The sequence below is a fragment of the Trichomycterus rosablanca genome, chromosome 1, assembly GCF_030014385.1.
Source record: "Trichomycterus rosablanca isolate fTriRos1 chromosome 1, fTriRos1.hap1, whole genome shotgun sequence".
In the NCBI taxonomy this organism is placed as follows: domain Eukaryota; kingdom Metazoa; phylum Chordata; class Actinopteri; order Siluriformes; family Trichomycteridae; genus Trichomycterus; species Trichomycterus rosablanca.
The window spans coordinates 34346136-34363826 of record NC_085988.1 but is presented as its reverse complement, the minus strand read 5'-3'; the positions used below and the strand labels follow the sequence as shown (position 1 = coordinate 34363826).

The following is a 17691-nucleotide window of genomic DNA, read 5'->3' as shown; positions in this document are numbered from 1 at the left end:
CAAGAGTTTGCCCACACCACTATGAATCATAAGGTTATTGTTGAGTGTAGGTTATAAGATATGCTAATTTTATATTGCTGGCTTTTGGGCCATAAGGCAATTTCTCTGTTAAGTGGCATCTACCACTGCCAACAGGCCTCAGTTTGTCTTTGTAAATAAACTATATTGGGTACCCATCCAAATCATTGAATTCAGATGTTCCAATCACTTCCATGGCCACAGGTGTATAAAATCAAGCACCTAGGCATGCAGACTGCTTCCACAAACATTAGTGAAAGAATGGGTCACTCTCAGGAGCTCAGTGAATTCCAGCATGGTACCATGATAGGATTGCACCAGTCGTGAAATTTCCTCACTACTAAATATTCCACAGTCAACCGTCAGTGGTATTATAACAAAGTGGAAGCAATTGGGAATGACAACAACTCAGCCACCAAGTGGTAGGCCACGTGAAATGACAGAGCGGGGTCAGCGGATGCTGAGGCGCATAGTGCACAGTGGTCACCAACTTTCTGCAGAGTCAATTGCTACAGACCTCCAAACTTCATGTGGCCTTCAGATTAGCTCACCAAGCGCAATGCAAAGCGTCGGCTGCAGTGATGTAAAGCACGCCGCCACTGGACTCTAGAGCAGTGGAGACGTGTTCTCTGGAGTGACGAATCACGCTTCTCCGTCTGGCAATCCGATGGACAAGTCTGGGATTGGCGGTTGCCAGGAGACCGGGACTTATCTGACTGCATTGTGCCGAGTGTAAAGTTTGGTGGAGGGGGGATTATGGTGTGGGGTGGTTTTTCAGGAGTTGGGCTCGGCCCCTTAGTTCCAGTGTAAGGAACTCTTAATGTTTCAGCATACCAAGAGATTTTGGACAATTTCATGCTCCCAACTTTGTGGGAACAGTTTGGGGATGGCCCCTTCCTGTTCCAACATGACTGCCCACCAGTACACAAAGCAAGGTCCATAAAGACATGGATGAGCAAGTCTGGTATGGATGAGCGAGTTTGGTGTGGAAGAACTTGAATGGCCTGCACAGAGTCCTGACCTTAACCCAACAGAACACCTTTGGGATGAATTAGAGCGGAGACTGTGAGCCAGGCCTTCTCGTCCAACATCAGTGTCTGACCTCACAAATGCGCTTCTGGAAGAATGGTCAAAAATTCCCATAAACACACTCCTAAACCTTGTGGAAAGCCTTCCCAGAAGAGCTGAAGCTGTTATAGCTGCAAAGGGTGGGCCGACATTATATTAAACCCTATGGATTAAGAATGGGATGTCACTCAAGTTCATATGCGTGTGAAGGCAGACGAGCGAATACTTTTGGCTATATAGTGTATAATCTTTAATGTTCTTATTCTTTAACGTTCTGATCCTTTTTATGGACTGTTTTTTGGTTGTTGGTTATTTTTTTATTTTTCTACCACTTATATTTACTATTTTCTTGCCATGGTAAGGAACAGAGTACTATGCCGATAGCTCTATTTGCCGATTATGTATTACGCTTCATGTGGAACTATTTACACTGTACCAGGAGGAAATGAGCAAAATGAGTGAGGTTGCCAGATATATTACTAAATAAAAAGTACTTTTTTCAAGTTCTGACTTTTTCCATTAAAAACATAAGGCATAATCACTTTGAGCTCTTACCCACTTAATCCATTACTATTAATGAAAATAATATTCAAAATAAGGACAGGTGTTTAGACAGATAATCTATGGGGCCTATGTTGTTTTTAAAAGGCTCTGAGTGATGTTTTTTTAAAGAGGTTCATTTAAAAGCTGTGACCCAGTCTAATAAGTGCAGTCAAACTAGCCCTATTTGTATTAGAATAGAGAAGTACCCAGTTGTTAACCTAGGGGGATTAGTATCTCCAATTAACCTGACTGCATGTCTTTGCACTGTGGGAGGAAACCGGAGCTCCTGAATGAAACCCATGCACACACAAGGAGAACATGCAAACTCCACACAAAAATGACCTAGACATGAAATATAAATACATCTCTTTCATTCTTATCAAATGATTTATCCAGGTCAGGGATACAGCAAGTCTGTTTCCACAAAAAAACACAAGGCAGGAATGTGTCTGTGTGGATGCCTGGCCAACCAATAGCACTGCTGAGATTTAAACCTGGATGTTAATGGTGGGTTAACATAATAGACCACTACAACAATAATTTTTAAATTACTCCCACCAAACCTGACCCCTCATATACACCTTGGCTACAGCACAGCAAAGACAATGCAGAGAGAGAGGGGGAACTGTTTCCTGTGGTGGTAGTAGTGGTGGGGGGGGGTCTTGAAAACTTAGAGCCCCCAAAATGTGATGACTAATGGGATGCATCATTAAAGTGTTATGCAGCAGCATTACATAAAAGCTAGACGGCATGACTTTGCACTTTCTGTATATAAAGTAATTACTATTATGTGATGTAGCACAGTAGCAGCATGCCCGAACATGTCCTCTCATTCACTTTAACAGGAAAGTCCCGAACTCGAGGATTTTAAAACATGCCTGGCAACCTCCGAGCGACGAGCACCCTTCTTATAGCCAGCAGCGAGCAGTTAGAGCACGCAGTGTGTGAGAAGAAAATCTTTTACTCGAGAAAATGCCTGTAAGTATTCACGCTTTTTTATTCAATTAAAAGGAAACTTACATCACCAATACCTAAGCTAGCTAAAAATATTACTGTCATGCAAAACTACTGTGGTTTGCAGTACATTTAGCTTATCAGAGTTTTGTGATTTCACATGTCGTGTTTTGAGAAGCTTCGTGGGGGCCTTCCACTCTTTCTACTTGTCATTATATATACAGTGTATCACAAAAGTGAGTACACCCCTCACATTTCTGCAAACATTTTATTATATCTTTTCATGGGACAACACTATAGAAATAAAACTTGGATATAACTTAGAGTAGTCAGTGTACAACTTGTATAGCAGTGTAGATTTACTGTCTTCTGAAAATAACTCAACACACAGCCATTAATGTCTAAATGGCTGGCAACATAAGTGAGTACACCCCACAGTGAACATGTCCAAATTGTGCCCAAAGTGTCAATATTTTGTGTGACCACCATTATTATCCAGCACTGCCTTAACCCTCCTGGGCATGGAATTCACCAGAGCTGCACAGGTTGCTACTGGAATCCTCTTCCACTCCTCCATGATGACATCACGGAGCTGGTGGATGTTAGACACCTTGAACTCCTCCACCTTCCACTTGAGGATGCGCCACAGGTGCTCAATTGGGTTTAGTCCATCACCTTTACCTTCAGCTTCCTCAGCAAGGCAGTTGTCATCTTGGAGGTTGTGTTTGGGGTCGTTATCCTGTTGGAAAACTGCCATGAGGCCCAGTTTTCGAAGGGAGGGGATCATGCTCTGTTTCAGAATGTCACAGTGCATGTTGGAATTCATGTTTCCCTCAATGAACTGCAGCTCCCCAGTGCCAGCAACACTCATGCAGCCCAAGACCATGATGCTACCACCACCATGCTTGACTGTAGGCAAGATACAGTTGTCTTGGTACTTCTCACCAGGGCGCCGCCACACATGCTGGACACCATCTGAGCCAAACAAGTTTATCTTGGTCTCGTCAGACCACAGGGCATTCCAGTAATCCATGTTCTTGGACTGCTTGTCTTCAGCAAACTGTTTGCAGGCTTTCTTGTGCGTCAGCTTCCTTCTGGGATGACGACCATGCAGACCGAGTTGATGCAGTGTGCGGCGTATGGTCTGAGCACTGACAGGCTGACCTCCCATGTCTTCAACCTCTGCAGCAATGCTGGCAGCACTCATGTGTCTATTTTTTAAAGCCAACCTCTGGATATGACGCCGAACACGTGGACTCAACTTCTTTGGTCGACCCTGGCGAAGCCTGTTCCGAGTGGAACCTGTCCTGGAAAACCGCTGTATGACCTTGGCCACCATGCTGTAGCTCAGTTTCAGGGTGTTAGCAATCTTCTTATAGCCCAGGCCATGTTTGTGGAGAGCAACAATTCTATTTCTCACATCCTCAGAGAGTTTTTTGCCATGAGGTGCCATGTTGAATATCCAGTGGCCAGTATGAGAGAATTGTACCCAAAACACCAAATTTAACAGCCCTGCTCCCCATTTACACCTGGGACCTTGACACATGACACCAGGGAGGGACAATGACACATTTGGGCACAATTTGGACATGTTCACTGTGGGGTGTACTCACTTATGTTGCCAGCTATTTAGACATTAATGGCTGTGTGTTGAGTTATTTTCGGAAGACAGTAAATCTACACTGCTATACAAGCTGTACACTGACTACTCTAAGTTATATCCAAGTTTCATGTCTATAGTGTTGTCCCATGAAAAGATATAATGAAATATTTGCAGAAATGTGAGGGGTGTACTCACTTTTGTGATACACTGTATATATATAGCTTTTCGACTTTTTGTAGTTGTAGGTGGTTGTTTTTTTTAACTATAGAAATAGTTTTTATGTGTATACTATGTACACATAAACATGACTTAAATAAACTTTAAGTATAGGTGGCAGAAATGTCTTACTAAATTTTAGTAACTTGTCAGATGTTTTTTTAAAAGACATTTCTGGTCTTTGTTTAGGGTTTTCTTTCCATGTATTTGGACCTTTATTTGTACTATAAATGTATTTTATATTCACTTTTTATAACAATATATAAAATTATATTCATTTATGTACAATTCATATTAACACACAAAAGTACAGGGGTTGGACAATGAAACTGAAACACCTGGTTTCAGACCACAATAATTTATTAGTATGGTGTAGGGCCTCCTTTTGCGGCCAATACAGCGTCAATTAGTCTTGGAAATGACATATACAAGTCCTGCACAGTGGTCAGAGGGATTTTAAGCCATTCTCCTTGCAGGATAGTGGCCAGGTCACTACGTGATGCTGGTGGAGGAAAACGTTTCCTGACTCGCTTCTCCAAAACACCCCAAAGTGGCTCAATAATATTTAGATCTGGTGACTGTGCAGGCCATGGGAGATGTTCAACTTCACTTTCATGTTCATCAAACCAATCTTTCACCAGTCTTGCTGTGTGTATTGGTGCATTGTCATCCTGATACACGGCACCGCCTTCAGGATACAATGTTTGAACCATTGGATGCACATGGTCCTCCAGAATGGTTCGGTAGTCCTTGGCAGTGACGCGCCCATCTAGCACAAGTATTGGGCCAAGGGAATGCCATGATATGGCAGCCCAAACCATCACTGATCCACCCCCATGCTTCACTCTGGGCATGCAACAGTCTGGGTGGTACGCTTCTTTGGGGCTTCTCCACACCGTAACTCTCCCGGATGTGGGGAAAACAGTAAAGGTGGACTCATCAGAGAACAATACATGTTTCACATTGTCCACAGCCCAAGATTTGCGCTCCTTGCACCATTGAAACCGACGTTTGGCATTGGCACGAGTGACCGAAGGTTTGGCTATAGCAGCCCGGCCGTGTATATTGACCCTGTGGAGCTCCCGACGGACAGTTCTGGTGGAAACAGGAGAGTTGAGGTGCACATTTAATTCTGCCGTGATTTGGGCAGCCGTGGTTTTATGTTTTTTGGATACAATCCGGGTTAGCACCCGAACATCCCTTTCAGACAGCTTCCTCTTGCGTCCACAGTTAATCCTGTTGGATGTGGTTTGTCCTTCTTGGTGGTATGCTGACATTACCCTGGATACCGTGGCTCTTGATACATCACAAAGACTTGCTGTCTTGTTCACAGATGCGCCAGCAAGACGTGCACCAACAATTTGTCCTCTTTTGAACTCTGGTATGTCACCCATAATGTTGTGTGCATTGCAATATTTTGAGCAAAACTGTGCTCTTACCCTGCTAATTGAACCTTCACACTCTGCTCTTACTGGTGCAATGTGCAATTAATGAAGATTGGCCACCAGACTGGTCCAATTTAGCCATGAAACCTCCCACACTAAAATGACAGGTGTTTCAGTTTCATTGTCCAACCCCTGTATATTTCACTTTGTATATAATTATATTAGTGTATATTTGGGAATGTGTTTGTTTTTGTGTAACAGCTGGCTAAAGACTTAATGCACCCCACCTTCGACTTGGAGAGGAGGCAGCATAAGAAGAAAAGACTGGTGCAAAGTCCAAACTCTTACTTCATGGATGTGAAATGCCCAGGTATATACCACACCTAAATCAATATGACATGCCATGCAATCCATTAAGGATGAGTCAGAATGATTGACTGTTCGTCTAATAGCTCACCTGTCAGTTGGTGAAGAATAGCTTATCAGTTTGTCTTAGTGAGTCAAAGTATAATCATTGTTACGATAAGTAAATTAATCTAAAATTCTAGTTATATTTATGTTACAATTACATTTATTTACTGTCGTACGTTCTATATGATTCACCTTCATCTCATTTTTCAATACAAGTCATGTACCTTGTGGGTTTTACCAAACTGAATAAATTATGCTAGCCCACTGCTGCTGGGATCCAGGGTTTGAATCCACAGCGGTGCTATGTACAGGGTGTCCACATACAGACATGATTCACTATGTGTGAGGGGGTTGGCCAAGACACCACGATAGATTGGTGTCCTGTCTGGGGTATGTTACTGCTTCCAGGGAAGCCAGATACTTAAGAAGCCATGATAATTATTGGCCATTCTTTTTTTATTTTTATTTTTTTATTTATAAAAATAATTTTTAAATATTTCAAACTAGTAGTAGCCAATTCCCCTATTTGTGCCAACTTCTACCTGCCTGCTCCACCCCTCTTGGTGACCGAAGAGAGCTGTAACTGTCACGTGCCCCCATTGACGCATGCAGTCGGTAACCCTCATCTTTTCCCTGCCACTGGTGGAGTCTTACAGAGAACTGTATTGTCTACAACAAAGCACTCTGCAAATCGATCCTCACTAGTGCAGTTGCCTTGACCAGACAGCAGTGAAACATTTCCCGACCTCCCTCTTAAGGCATAGCCAACTGAGGCTGTTAGATGCCCGGCTAGGTCAACATCACAACCTAAAATTACAACTCAAGATAGATCTTCATTGTTGATGGGCTAGGGCGTTAGACTGCTGTGCCAACCAAGCACCCAATTAATGGCTATTCTTTAAGTGTATGTTTAATATAATGTTACATACTGTCATATGGTCAGCATATGGTCTACAAAAAATTTTAATTACAATTATTTGTGTGACAATGGATGTATTACAATGACAGTTATGTGGTTTTTTTTTTACTGTTAAATAAACAGTATTCAAGAACCCAGATGATCCACTGTTTGAAAGGGTAAAGGGGGAAACATCTGTAGAAGACTGTTAAAGACTGTACATCTTTAAGATTGATCTTTGCTGGGCTGTGTCATTTACAGTGTTTTGTTTTTACGGCCTTTGTAATAGGTTATTCTTGTCAGCTGCTTTTTTCAACAGCTGTGCTAATGTAGATCAGCCAGTCTATCTATGGCAGTTTAATTAACTGCAGGGAAAGCATGCAACACTTTCTGACAGGCGTGGTAAAAAATAAAACCCAGGCCCCCAGAACCCATGTTTGTATGTGGCAGCCACACTACCAGCTTTACCATTGTGATGCCCACAAAGCAAAACAAATCCCACGAACAAGCTATAGTAGTAAGCCTGGATAAGTGTAACCCAAAGCAAATGATGAAGTATTTGTTTTTTGCTGTGCATATGTACTCACACCTTTTGAGCAAAAACATTATGTATTGTAATGTATCATCTGTTTACAGGTTGCTATAAAATCACAACAGTGTTCAGCCATGCCCAGACAGTGGTATTGTGTGTGGGGTGCTCAACAGTGCTCTGCCAGCCCACAGGAGGAAAGGCCAGGCTGACTGAGGGCAAGTATTTTTAGTATTAGTTTAGGCTGTAAATTTGAGAGGTTTTGTGTGTTAAAATCTTTTGATCATTTTATGTGACACCAAAACCAGCTCAAGCATGACATTATGCTTTTTGTTTTTAACCAGGTTGTTCTTTCAGAAGAAAACAACACTAAGGGAAATAATTGAAGTGGGTCCTTCGAATAAAAATAAATTGTGTCAGTTTTATCTTTTCATTGATTGCAATGAGTATAATGTAATGTATAATGTAATCTATCTACAGTGATTAATAAGTGGAAGGTATTTCTACTGTAACACTTGTGAATAAAAATATAGCCATTTTTTGTACTGTATTTAGTACAGTAGCGAAATGTGATTCTTAAACCCAAGTTCTCCAAATTACTGAATTACTTTGAGGTTAAATTTAATTATTATGGCCAATGAATGTGCAACAGTAAGATTATTCATTGTGTAAAAACAAGGGGTGTTGAGATTGGTTTCACAAATAAAGAAAAACTTAATCTCATTGCTCATCAGCATCAGTTTATTAGAATACCCACTGCAATATAAAAATTAACAGTGGCCCTAAAATGGTGCTGTAGAGTTCTCTTCTGAAGTACTGTACTGCAAAAGTAAACAGAAATTACGATGATAATATAGTAGTTCAGAGTTAGAAATGCAACATGCAAATGCTTGCTCAGAAATAATTGCATAATCACACAAGCTGCAATACACCGTGTACAGGGCGGCACAATGGCCCAGTGGGTAGCACTGCCGCCTCACAGCAAGAAGGTCCTGGGTTCGATCCCCAGGTTGAGCGGTCCGGGTCCTTTCTGTGTGGAGTTTTTATGTTCTCCCCTTATCTGCATGGGTTTTCTCCGGGAGCTCCAGTTTCCTCCCACAGTCCAAAGACATGCAAGTGAAGTGACTTGGAGATACAAAATTGTCCATGACTGTGTTTGATGTTAAAACTTGTGAACTGATGAATCTTGTGACGAGTAACAACAGTTTCTGTCATGAATGTAACCAAAGTGTAAAACATGACTTTTAAAATCTTAATAAACAAACACTGTACATTGTTTCATTGTTTTCTGATACTTTTAAATAAACAACACATGGTTAAAGTATTAGTCTTTGTTTACTTTATACTTTAAATATAAGAGCAAACATAACTACCTGTCAACTCACTATACTAAAACTTGTGACAATTTTATACTACACCTGTGTCCCAACAGCGGCCCAAACTTAGCAAGTTAGCTATAACAAAGCTCGTCTATTTAGAGAAAAGATGCTATTGATCAATTTTACTGTCACCTGAAATTAGTCTCTCATAGAAAAACTATTTTTCTAATTTATAGCTGGAATTCAAATTGGCTTCTTTAACACTTCACATTCCAAAATGAATCAGCAAGTATAAAGGATTTGTTTGCTTAGATTTGTGTATCTTTAAATTTTTTTTAAAAGAAGATAAAATTAGAGCTGAACACATATTTCCAGAATATTTTAGGCCCCTGAGGGCCTAGAGAACCCTGATAGTTTCCCTCTGGTACATGAGGGTCGTCAGCTACCATACTAAAACTTATTATATCATTCACAATTTAAAAAAAAAAGGGGCTTGGGTGGTGCAGCGGTAAATGTGCATTGTAAGTGCTTCAGACAGACACGAGTTTGCATGGCTACAAAGTCTGAAAACATCTTAATCACATCTGTTTTGATCATTTTCTTGAATGCTTTCTTTGACATTTTAAATTTGGGTTACATGTTTTCTTGCAAAATCAGAATTATTATTAGCACATGTATTATATGTTTATCATAAATCTTGAACTCTGATCTTGAATTACTACTAGCCCAAGCAAGTGACAAAAGATAAACACACCAAAATGTTTTTTGCTTGTTTAGTTTTAATTGTATAGACGTACACTGGTGCGTTATCAGGGAGGTGTTACCTTCATAGAAAGCATACAAATACCCTTTTTCAGCACTGAGCTTTTTACAAGTACAATAGACAAAAGCAAAACAAGTAGAAATGTAAAAAAAATGAAATATGATTGGACATGAAATAAACACAAAGTACACACCCACACTCAAAACAACATGCACACAATGTAGTAGACATACCAAATCAACATTGAGAAACATACAGCAATGATCTAAATATTTTTGCAGTAGGAAGGTTGCTGTGATTCTCAGCAATAACATTCATCTGAACTACTTTTATATGACTAATGGTCCTTTCCATTTTTACTTTTAGGTTTTAACAGATGGAAAACCTCTTTAGCACTTTAGGGGCCAATAATTAAAAAAATGCCTATATAAGGATTGTTAAACAACATACTCCATCAAATGCTGATTTTAGGTGTTTGTGGTGGCACAGTGGCTAGCACTGTCAGCTCACAGTAAGAAGGGCCTGGGTTTTATTAAACAGCCAGACAGACAGGGTTCTTTCTGTATGCAGTTTGCATGTTTTCCCTGTATCTGAGTGGGTTCCTCTGGGTACTCTGGTCATCTCCCACAAGTCTAAAAACATGCTGTCAGGCCAACTGGAACTATTAAAAACTGCTTTAAGTATGTGTTTGTGGCCGCTCAGGTGGCGCAGCGGTAAAAAGAAACGCGCTGCAACCAGGGCTGGATTCTGAGAAGCGTCGTATCGAATCCAGCCTTGCTTTATGCGATTGCGTTCTCTGCCGGCTGATTGGAGGCGCTTACACAGAGATGGGAGGGGGTGCCCTTAGGGTGTGTCTCTCCTCATGCAACGCTAGGTGGCGCCAAAACTCGTCAATGTGTGGGTGGCAAAGATGCATCTGGCTGCTGCTCGTGTTTCGGAGGGGATACGGGTTAGCTTCAATCACCTCCGTCAGGGCAGGGTTCGGCATAGACAGAGAGGAAGCACGATGCTAATTGAACAATTGGATGCCCTAAAAAGGGGAGAAAAAGGGGTAGAAAAAAAAAAAAAAAAAAAGTATGTGTTTGTGCATACATGTCTGCCCTGTAATGGACTCGCAACCCGTCTGAGGAGTTTTCTACCTTTAGCTCAATAAATTAGAACCACCGCAACCCTAACAAGGATAAAACTGTGATAAAACAATAAATGAGTCAATGTCTGATAGCATTTGAACTGAAACCAGTTAACATGTCTGTAAATACATTGACACAAATAAAATGAGCTGCATTTATGGTTGCACTGAATTGAGGCTCACTGAGTTTGACATTGAACTCCATGACCTTTGGGACTTTCCTCCTCCTCATAGGCTTCTCCACTGTATTTTCTACTCTGGGATTCAAGGTCCACCTCACAGAGGTCCACCTCTTCCATATCATCAGTCAGCATTACGTCATCCCGTTTAGGAAGTAGCAGTTCCAGCTGGGGGAACATGTTCTCAGGAAGCCAGTGTTTTTCTGGAAACTCAACCTGAGGTGGAATACACAGTATTGACAGTATTAAAAATCTAAACAATCAAAGGCTATTGGAATGAAAGCTGCAAAACTGTTAGGTGTAACATTGACCGTGATTAAAAAAAAAAAAACTCACCTCAAACTGAATGAGGAGCAGTCCTTTCTCATAGGGATCTCTGTAGACGGGCATACCCTCATTCTGAATAGACTTTACGTCATTGTTTTTAATTACTTGACCTTAAAACAACAAAAAAATCATACAGATGTTATTAAATCTAGGTTTAATAACTATGAGGCTGTCAAAAATGCTACACAGTATACAATTAAATGCTATACAGCAAAGTTTTAACATGATACATTTGAGCATTATAGTCAGTGACAGAAGCCCATTTAATTGTACACAGAATCACCAGAAAAAGTTGCTGATCTATTTATAACACTCACTTCTAGTATCAAAGCAACCACTACAAGCTGCTAAATAGAGTGGTGGTAGCTTAGAGGGTAAGGTACTAGACTAGTGATTAGAATGTTGCTGGTTCAAGCCTCACTGTTGGACCCCTGAGCAAAGCCCTTAAACCTCAATTGCTTGCATAGTAAACTCCCATTTTCTATTCACTTTGGATAAAGGTGTAATATGTAAATATTGAATAAAAACTATCAACGTATGACATGGATAATTTGACAAAATGTTTTGTGCAAAGAAATTTGCCATTCATTGTCACTAATCACTTTCATCCTTTTCTTCACTTTCATCATTTCCATTTCTTTTCATATTCCAAGAGGATTTCTACTATAGACATCCCCTATTTAAAACTCTAGCTGTATATACCTGGTGCTGAACTGATGATGAGGGTTCTGTTGTCTAGTGTTTGTATTGTTTTCTTGAAGCCACAGAGTGCCTCAACCAGCTTTATGTTCATCTTCATGCTTAAGTTATCTTCCTGCCTGTTAAATACAGGATGTTTCTTCTGGTCGAGGACAATGATGACATCACCAGGCTCCAGCCCTGGTTCTTGATCACCCTCACCGTGGAACATGATCTTCTGGCCATCTTTCATACCTGGTGTACAAAAAGTGTCAACTATGTTACTTACAAAGAACAAACACATGAGTGTAAACAAAAGCATATGCCAGCAGTTTACTATATAACTGGCACATATACCTTTGTCAATGTGGACTTCAAGAATTTTCTTTTTGCGTTCCACTTTGTGCCCATTGCAGTTCTTGCAGCGATCCTTGGCACTGAATCTTTCACCCTGTCCCTGGCATTCTGAGCACATGCTCTGGATCTGCTGAATCATTCCTGGTCCAATCTGCTGCACCTGGATCTGAACTCCTCTGCCTTTGCATTTTGAGCATTTTTCAAGAGCACCTCTCTTTCCTCCATAACCTGTAAAAGAAATTGCTTTAAGCTTAAAACAAAATCAATGCCATTTTATTATGAACATTTAGTCACATTTCATTAACAAGGTTGTCCTCACTTTAAACAGCTTTTAAGACATATCTTTACAACAGACATACTGCTGTAGTATGTAGAATTTCAGAATAGTTAACAACTACTGTGATGAACCAGCACTTAAAACTACTACTATAGACTTTTGGTGGACTTTGCTATTGGCTCCAGAGCTGCAACTGCACACTGCCATCTGTAGGACAAAACGATGCAGCTTCAAGGCAACTTAATGAATTTAAAAGTAGTTTATGTACCATACGTACCATCACATTTCTCACAGATTACATTCTTCTGGAGACCAAGCTTTCTGGTTGAACCATTGTACATTTCCTCAAGTGTGACACTGAGCTGGTGGACCACATTTTTACCTTAAAAAAGAGAATAGGATATAGGATAAATGTATAACAGTGATAGATCCTTTATATATATTTTTTTTTTACCGATGTAACGTAAACCGTTGCCCTGCAAGTGTTATTGGTTTTAGGTAGGAATATTAATGATTAACCAATTAACGAAGTTAGTCAGTTGCTATCGGCTAAAAATAGAATTTAAATATATTATCAACAGCTGACACTTAATTTGAATGTGGATACGTTACTCTAATTCAATATGCAAGCTCCAGGAGCTCTAATCCAAACTGAAAAACTAAATGCATTTATATCGTTCTTAATAAAAGAACTATTTCAAATTAAAATCCCAAATGGAAAAGTTGTTTTGCATCAGTATGGAGTCAGACCATATGATAAACTCTGCACAGGTGGATCTGTGTGGCATTATTTGTTCAACTGCTGCAGACAGTATGTAGGTAGAACTCAGCTTTATTTTTACATTAATACCTTAAAGCTTTTTCTGACAACATAAGTGTAAATGATGTAAGACGATAAGCAATCATTATTATTTTTTGATAAACATATTTGTAATGAACTGTTGATAAAATCCACATTTTATGAATGCAGTTCTGCTCACACAGTTTATGTTCATCTTACTTCTTTACATTACTCCCACATTCATTATGCTAAGCTTTTTTAAATGAATATTGTCAACAACTGGCGACCACTTCTAGGAAATTGGTTATTTGCATTACTAGTTTTGGGCTAAACTTACCTTTTTGTTCTCTCTGAGTTCTTCCTCCACCCCCGAAGAACATGTTAAAGATGTCCATAGGAGAGGAGAAGTCGCCTCCTCCCATGCCTCCTTCTTTGATGGCCTGTTCACCTCCATGGTCATACAGATCTCGCTTTTTAGGATCTGACAGGACTTCATAAGCTTGTGAAATATGTTTGAACTGTGGAACAGAATTAACACTTATGTTACCTTTTACATAGAAAAGCTCTCCTGTTGCAATACCAGTCTAGCTCTAGACCAATAGTTGATGTAGTTGATGTATTTAAAGATTCACATTTCAAAATTTGTGCCCAACAAATGTATAAAATACTGTAGGAAAACAAGGCTGTGCAAACAAGGCTGCACAATAACTGTTTTTTCCTCACTTAAGCAATGGAAGAAAACTGAAGTTGATTAATGTTAATTATTAGTATCTATTCAAGTTTACTTATTTTAATCATGTGCATTTTACTATTTGGCGGCATACACGGGGAACATTAATGTTTTTTTACCATTCTCAGCCTTACTTTGATTATACTAAGCATTCAATGCATCAAAATGCATCAGTGTGACTGAATTGTATTTATACCGCAGTAATTAGATCTATTAGTGAAAATCGATTAGCTTAATGATGTACATTGTAAAAGGCTGTACAAATGTGCACTCTCAATTCATCTTGATTGATTGTGATAAAATTATTATATTCATTATGTACTCTTTTACCGTAACTAGACCAGTCTTATTTTGATTGAAACAAAAGTTTATAATGTACACAGTGAAAGACTAATCCCTACTTAGGCAATGGACAAAAAATGAATGCATTTGCGTAAAACAGGTTTATAATGCTTAAAGGTTTCTAATTTACATACTTCATCTAAATGATTTTAGTGTAGCAGGGGACATTGTAATAAAAGCCTACTTTTTATAATATAAAATAAAAAAATAGTGAAGGCAATATGATTTATGATCATAAACTGATAATCAACGATTACCATTTTAATGACACTCCAATTATATAAAATTCTTACTTCTCTCATTCTAAAGAATGAAAAAAGACATACTTGTAATGCAACGTTAGAATATATCCTGCTTGGTGTTATTTATCATAATAAGGATAAAGTACAACCCCTTTGTACACAAAATCCTTGGCTACTTGGAATTAAAAACTTAAATATTTCTCTTGGTATGCTGCAGGTTAGCGTAGCTTAGTCGGCTAACAGCACAGCAATTCCAGAAAGTTCCACACGCTTCTGTAGATGTCAGCTGCTACATGCTGGTGAAAATAGATACAAGACATGCGAGCCTGGTACTCACTTTCTCTCCTTCGTTGGGGTTTTTGTCCGGGTGGTATTTCAGGGCCAGTTTTCTATAAGCTTTCTTAATTTCTTCGAGGGAGGCTTTCGGGCTCACACCAAGAGTATCGTAGTAACCGGTCTCTCGCACCATGTTTGCCTGGACAACAGAGCACATGACAAGGCGGTTATATGCATTTAATGTAGTTTAAAATGCAAAGGTGCAGTTATTTTATAGGCATGCGCATTATAGTAGCAACAATGACGTTATAATAAAAATAATAGTACTTTAACGTCTAACTGGTTTAACGGTACCAGGACGTGTGCGCACCGGCTAATTTTAAAAGCTCTATATTATTTTTAGAATAAATAAATACATTGTTTCCTGTACATGTAATAAACAAAAGCATACACTATTTAAAGTAATATTAGATTCTATTGTCATTAAATGTAATTAATGTAGCAACAGCTGGTAAGCGACTTACAGTTTGCTGTGTGGTTTGGTGAAGGCTTCTTGCTCCTCTGCTCTGCGTCGTTACCGTTGGTTGACCTGTCGGCTGAATGAGTGAGATGGCGCTGCTGCTTCCTTTATATATGCAGTGAGCGGCTGGAGAACTTTCTGGAGCAGCAGCGCCTGAAATTTCTACAGCTCGCCTTTCTCTCTCTCTCCCTTTCTCTGTCTATGTCTCTCTACCATTCTAGAAACTAATAGTCTGAGAAACTTTAGCATTATGTGTGTCCTTCTCTAAAAGCCTTACCAAATATTGTTACAGTCTTATAGTTGGTCACTTGTTCACTTACATCTTACACTGAAGGGCAATTTTGAGTAACCAGTCCACCTACTGCAAGTTATGAACACCCGTGATCTTTGATCCCTCAGCCGGCACTGCATCAAGACCCGCCACTCAACAATAGCTGATATAACCACATGGGTGAGGGATTACTTTGGCAAACCTTTGTCAAGCTCTACAATACGGAGTTACATGCACAAATGCTGCTTAAAACTTTACTGTGCAAAAAGAAGCCTTATGTTAACCATGTCCAGAAGCGGCGTCGACTTCTCTGGGCTCGGAGGCATCTAGGATGGACCTTCACACAGTGGAAATGTGTATTGTGGTCGGATGAATCAGCATTCCAGGCTGTTTCTGAAAAAAAATGGACAACGAAAAAGACGAAAAGGACCATCCAGACTGTTATCAGCATGACAGTCCAAAAGCCAGGGTCTGTCATGGTATAGGGCTGTCAGTGCCCTTGGCAAAGGTCATTTACACTTCTGTGATGGCAGCATTAAAGCAGAAAAGTACATTGAGATCTTAGTGCAACATATGCTGCCTTCAAGATGTCATCTTTTCCAGGGACGTCCATGCATTTTTCAACAAGACAATGCAAAACCACATGCTGCACACATTACAGAGGCATGGCTGAGGAAGAAGAGGGTACGGGTACTGAACTGGCTTGCCTGCAGTCCTGACCTGTCCCCAATAGAGAATTTTGAAAGGAAAAATGCGACAACGACAACCCCGTACTGTGGCACATCTTAAGACGTGTTTGCAGGAAGAATGAGACAAAATAAAACCTGAAACACTAAATCACTTGGTATCCTCGAAGCCAAAACGTCTTTTAGGTGTGATGAAAAGGAATGGCAACTTTACAAAGTGGTAAATGCTTTACTGTCTCAACTTTTTTCGGAATGTGTTGCACACCTGAAATGCAGGAATGTATGTTTATTAATGAATGAAATGAAGTTGAGCAGACAAAACATGAAATATCTCAGGTTTATCCTTTCTGCAATGAAAAAAGTCAAAATGATGTAAGAAACTCAGTGGTTTTTTTTTAAATTATTATTATTTGCATTTTCCATGCTGTCCCAACGTTTTCTGATTTGGGGTTGTAATTGGAACATTCCCACAGACACACTTCACAACCCACCCTAAATAAGTGAAGGCTGTTATAGCCACAAATGGAGGCTGGGGGGTTAACTCCATATAAGTGTCAATGGTTTTTGGAAGGAATGTCTAGCTAGCTCATGGTCAGACGTTCACATACCATTTGCCATATAATGTACATCCCCTACTAAATCATAAGACAAACAAAATACGGTGTTTTATTTTTTATTTTTAATGCATTTTCTCCCAATTTTCCTCCCGATTTAGCACACTCAATTTTGTCTTCCGCTGCTGAGAGATGCCAGATTGCATCCGAGGAGAGCATGTTGCTGTACACGCCTCTCCCGACACGTGTACAGCCCTCCTCTTCTTGCCCGTGCATTCTGCACAGGCATCTCTTGCGCCAATCAGGGCCCTTACACAGCGTATGAAGACACACCCACCCACACCCAGTCCGGCCCCCACCCAGTCCAGCCCCCACCCTGCAGATACGGTGGCCAATTAGTATCTGCTGCAGGCACTGCCAATTATGCCTGCTAGATGGCGCCCAGCCGACTGGTGACAACACCGAGTTTCGAACCGGGGAGTTCAGAAACTCTGTGCTAGTGTGCAAGTGGAATATGTTGTCTACATTGTATTGATTTGATTTTTTATTTAATTTTATTCTTTATTCATTGTATTGATAAAATAAAAATATTAAAATAATTTAAAATAGAGTGCTCTGGTGTCTCAGCATTATAT

At 39.9% G+C, this 17691-nt stretch overlaps 2 protein-coding genes across 2 annotated transcripts; one reads left to right on the top strand and one right to left on the bottom strand.

The window, feature by feature from the left end:
• The first annotated feature begins 2516 nt into the window (after window positions 1-2516).
• rps27l (ribosomal protein S27 like) lies at window positions 2517-8946 on the top strand. Its single transcript, XM_063002191.1, has 4 exons — window positions 2517-2607; window positions 6049-6157; window positions 7733-7843; window positions 7970-8946. The coding sequence occupies exons 1-4, from the start codon at window positions 2602-2604 to the stop codon at window positions 7996-7998; spliced, it is 255 nt and encodes an 84-aa protein (XP_062858261.1). The 5' UTR covers window positions 2517-2601; the 3' UTR covers window positions 7999-8946.
• Window positions 8947-9703: 757 nt separating this feature from the next.
• Window positions 9704-15611, bottom strand: dnaja (DnaJ heat shock protein family (Hsp40) member A). Its single transcript, XM_063002181.1, has 8 exons — window positions 15550-15611; window positions 15087-15224; window positions 13773-13953; window positions 12932-13036; window positions 12378-12605; window positions 12045-12275; window positions 11352-11452; window positions 9704-11231 (listed from the first exon to the last, which is right to left on the bottom strand). The coding sequence occupies exons 2-8, from the start codon at window positions 15216-15218 to the stop codon at window positions 11016-11018; spliced, it is 1194 nt and encodes a 397-aa protein (XP_062858251.1). The 5' UTR covers window positions 15219-15224; window positions 15550-15611; the 3' UTR covers window positions 9704-11015.
• Between the last annotated feature and the right edge of the window lie 2080 nt (window positions 15612-17691).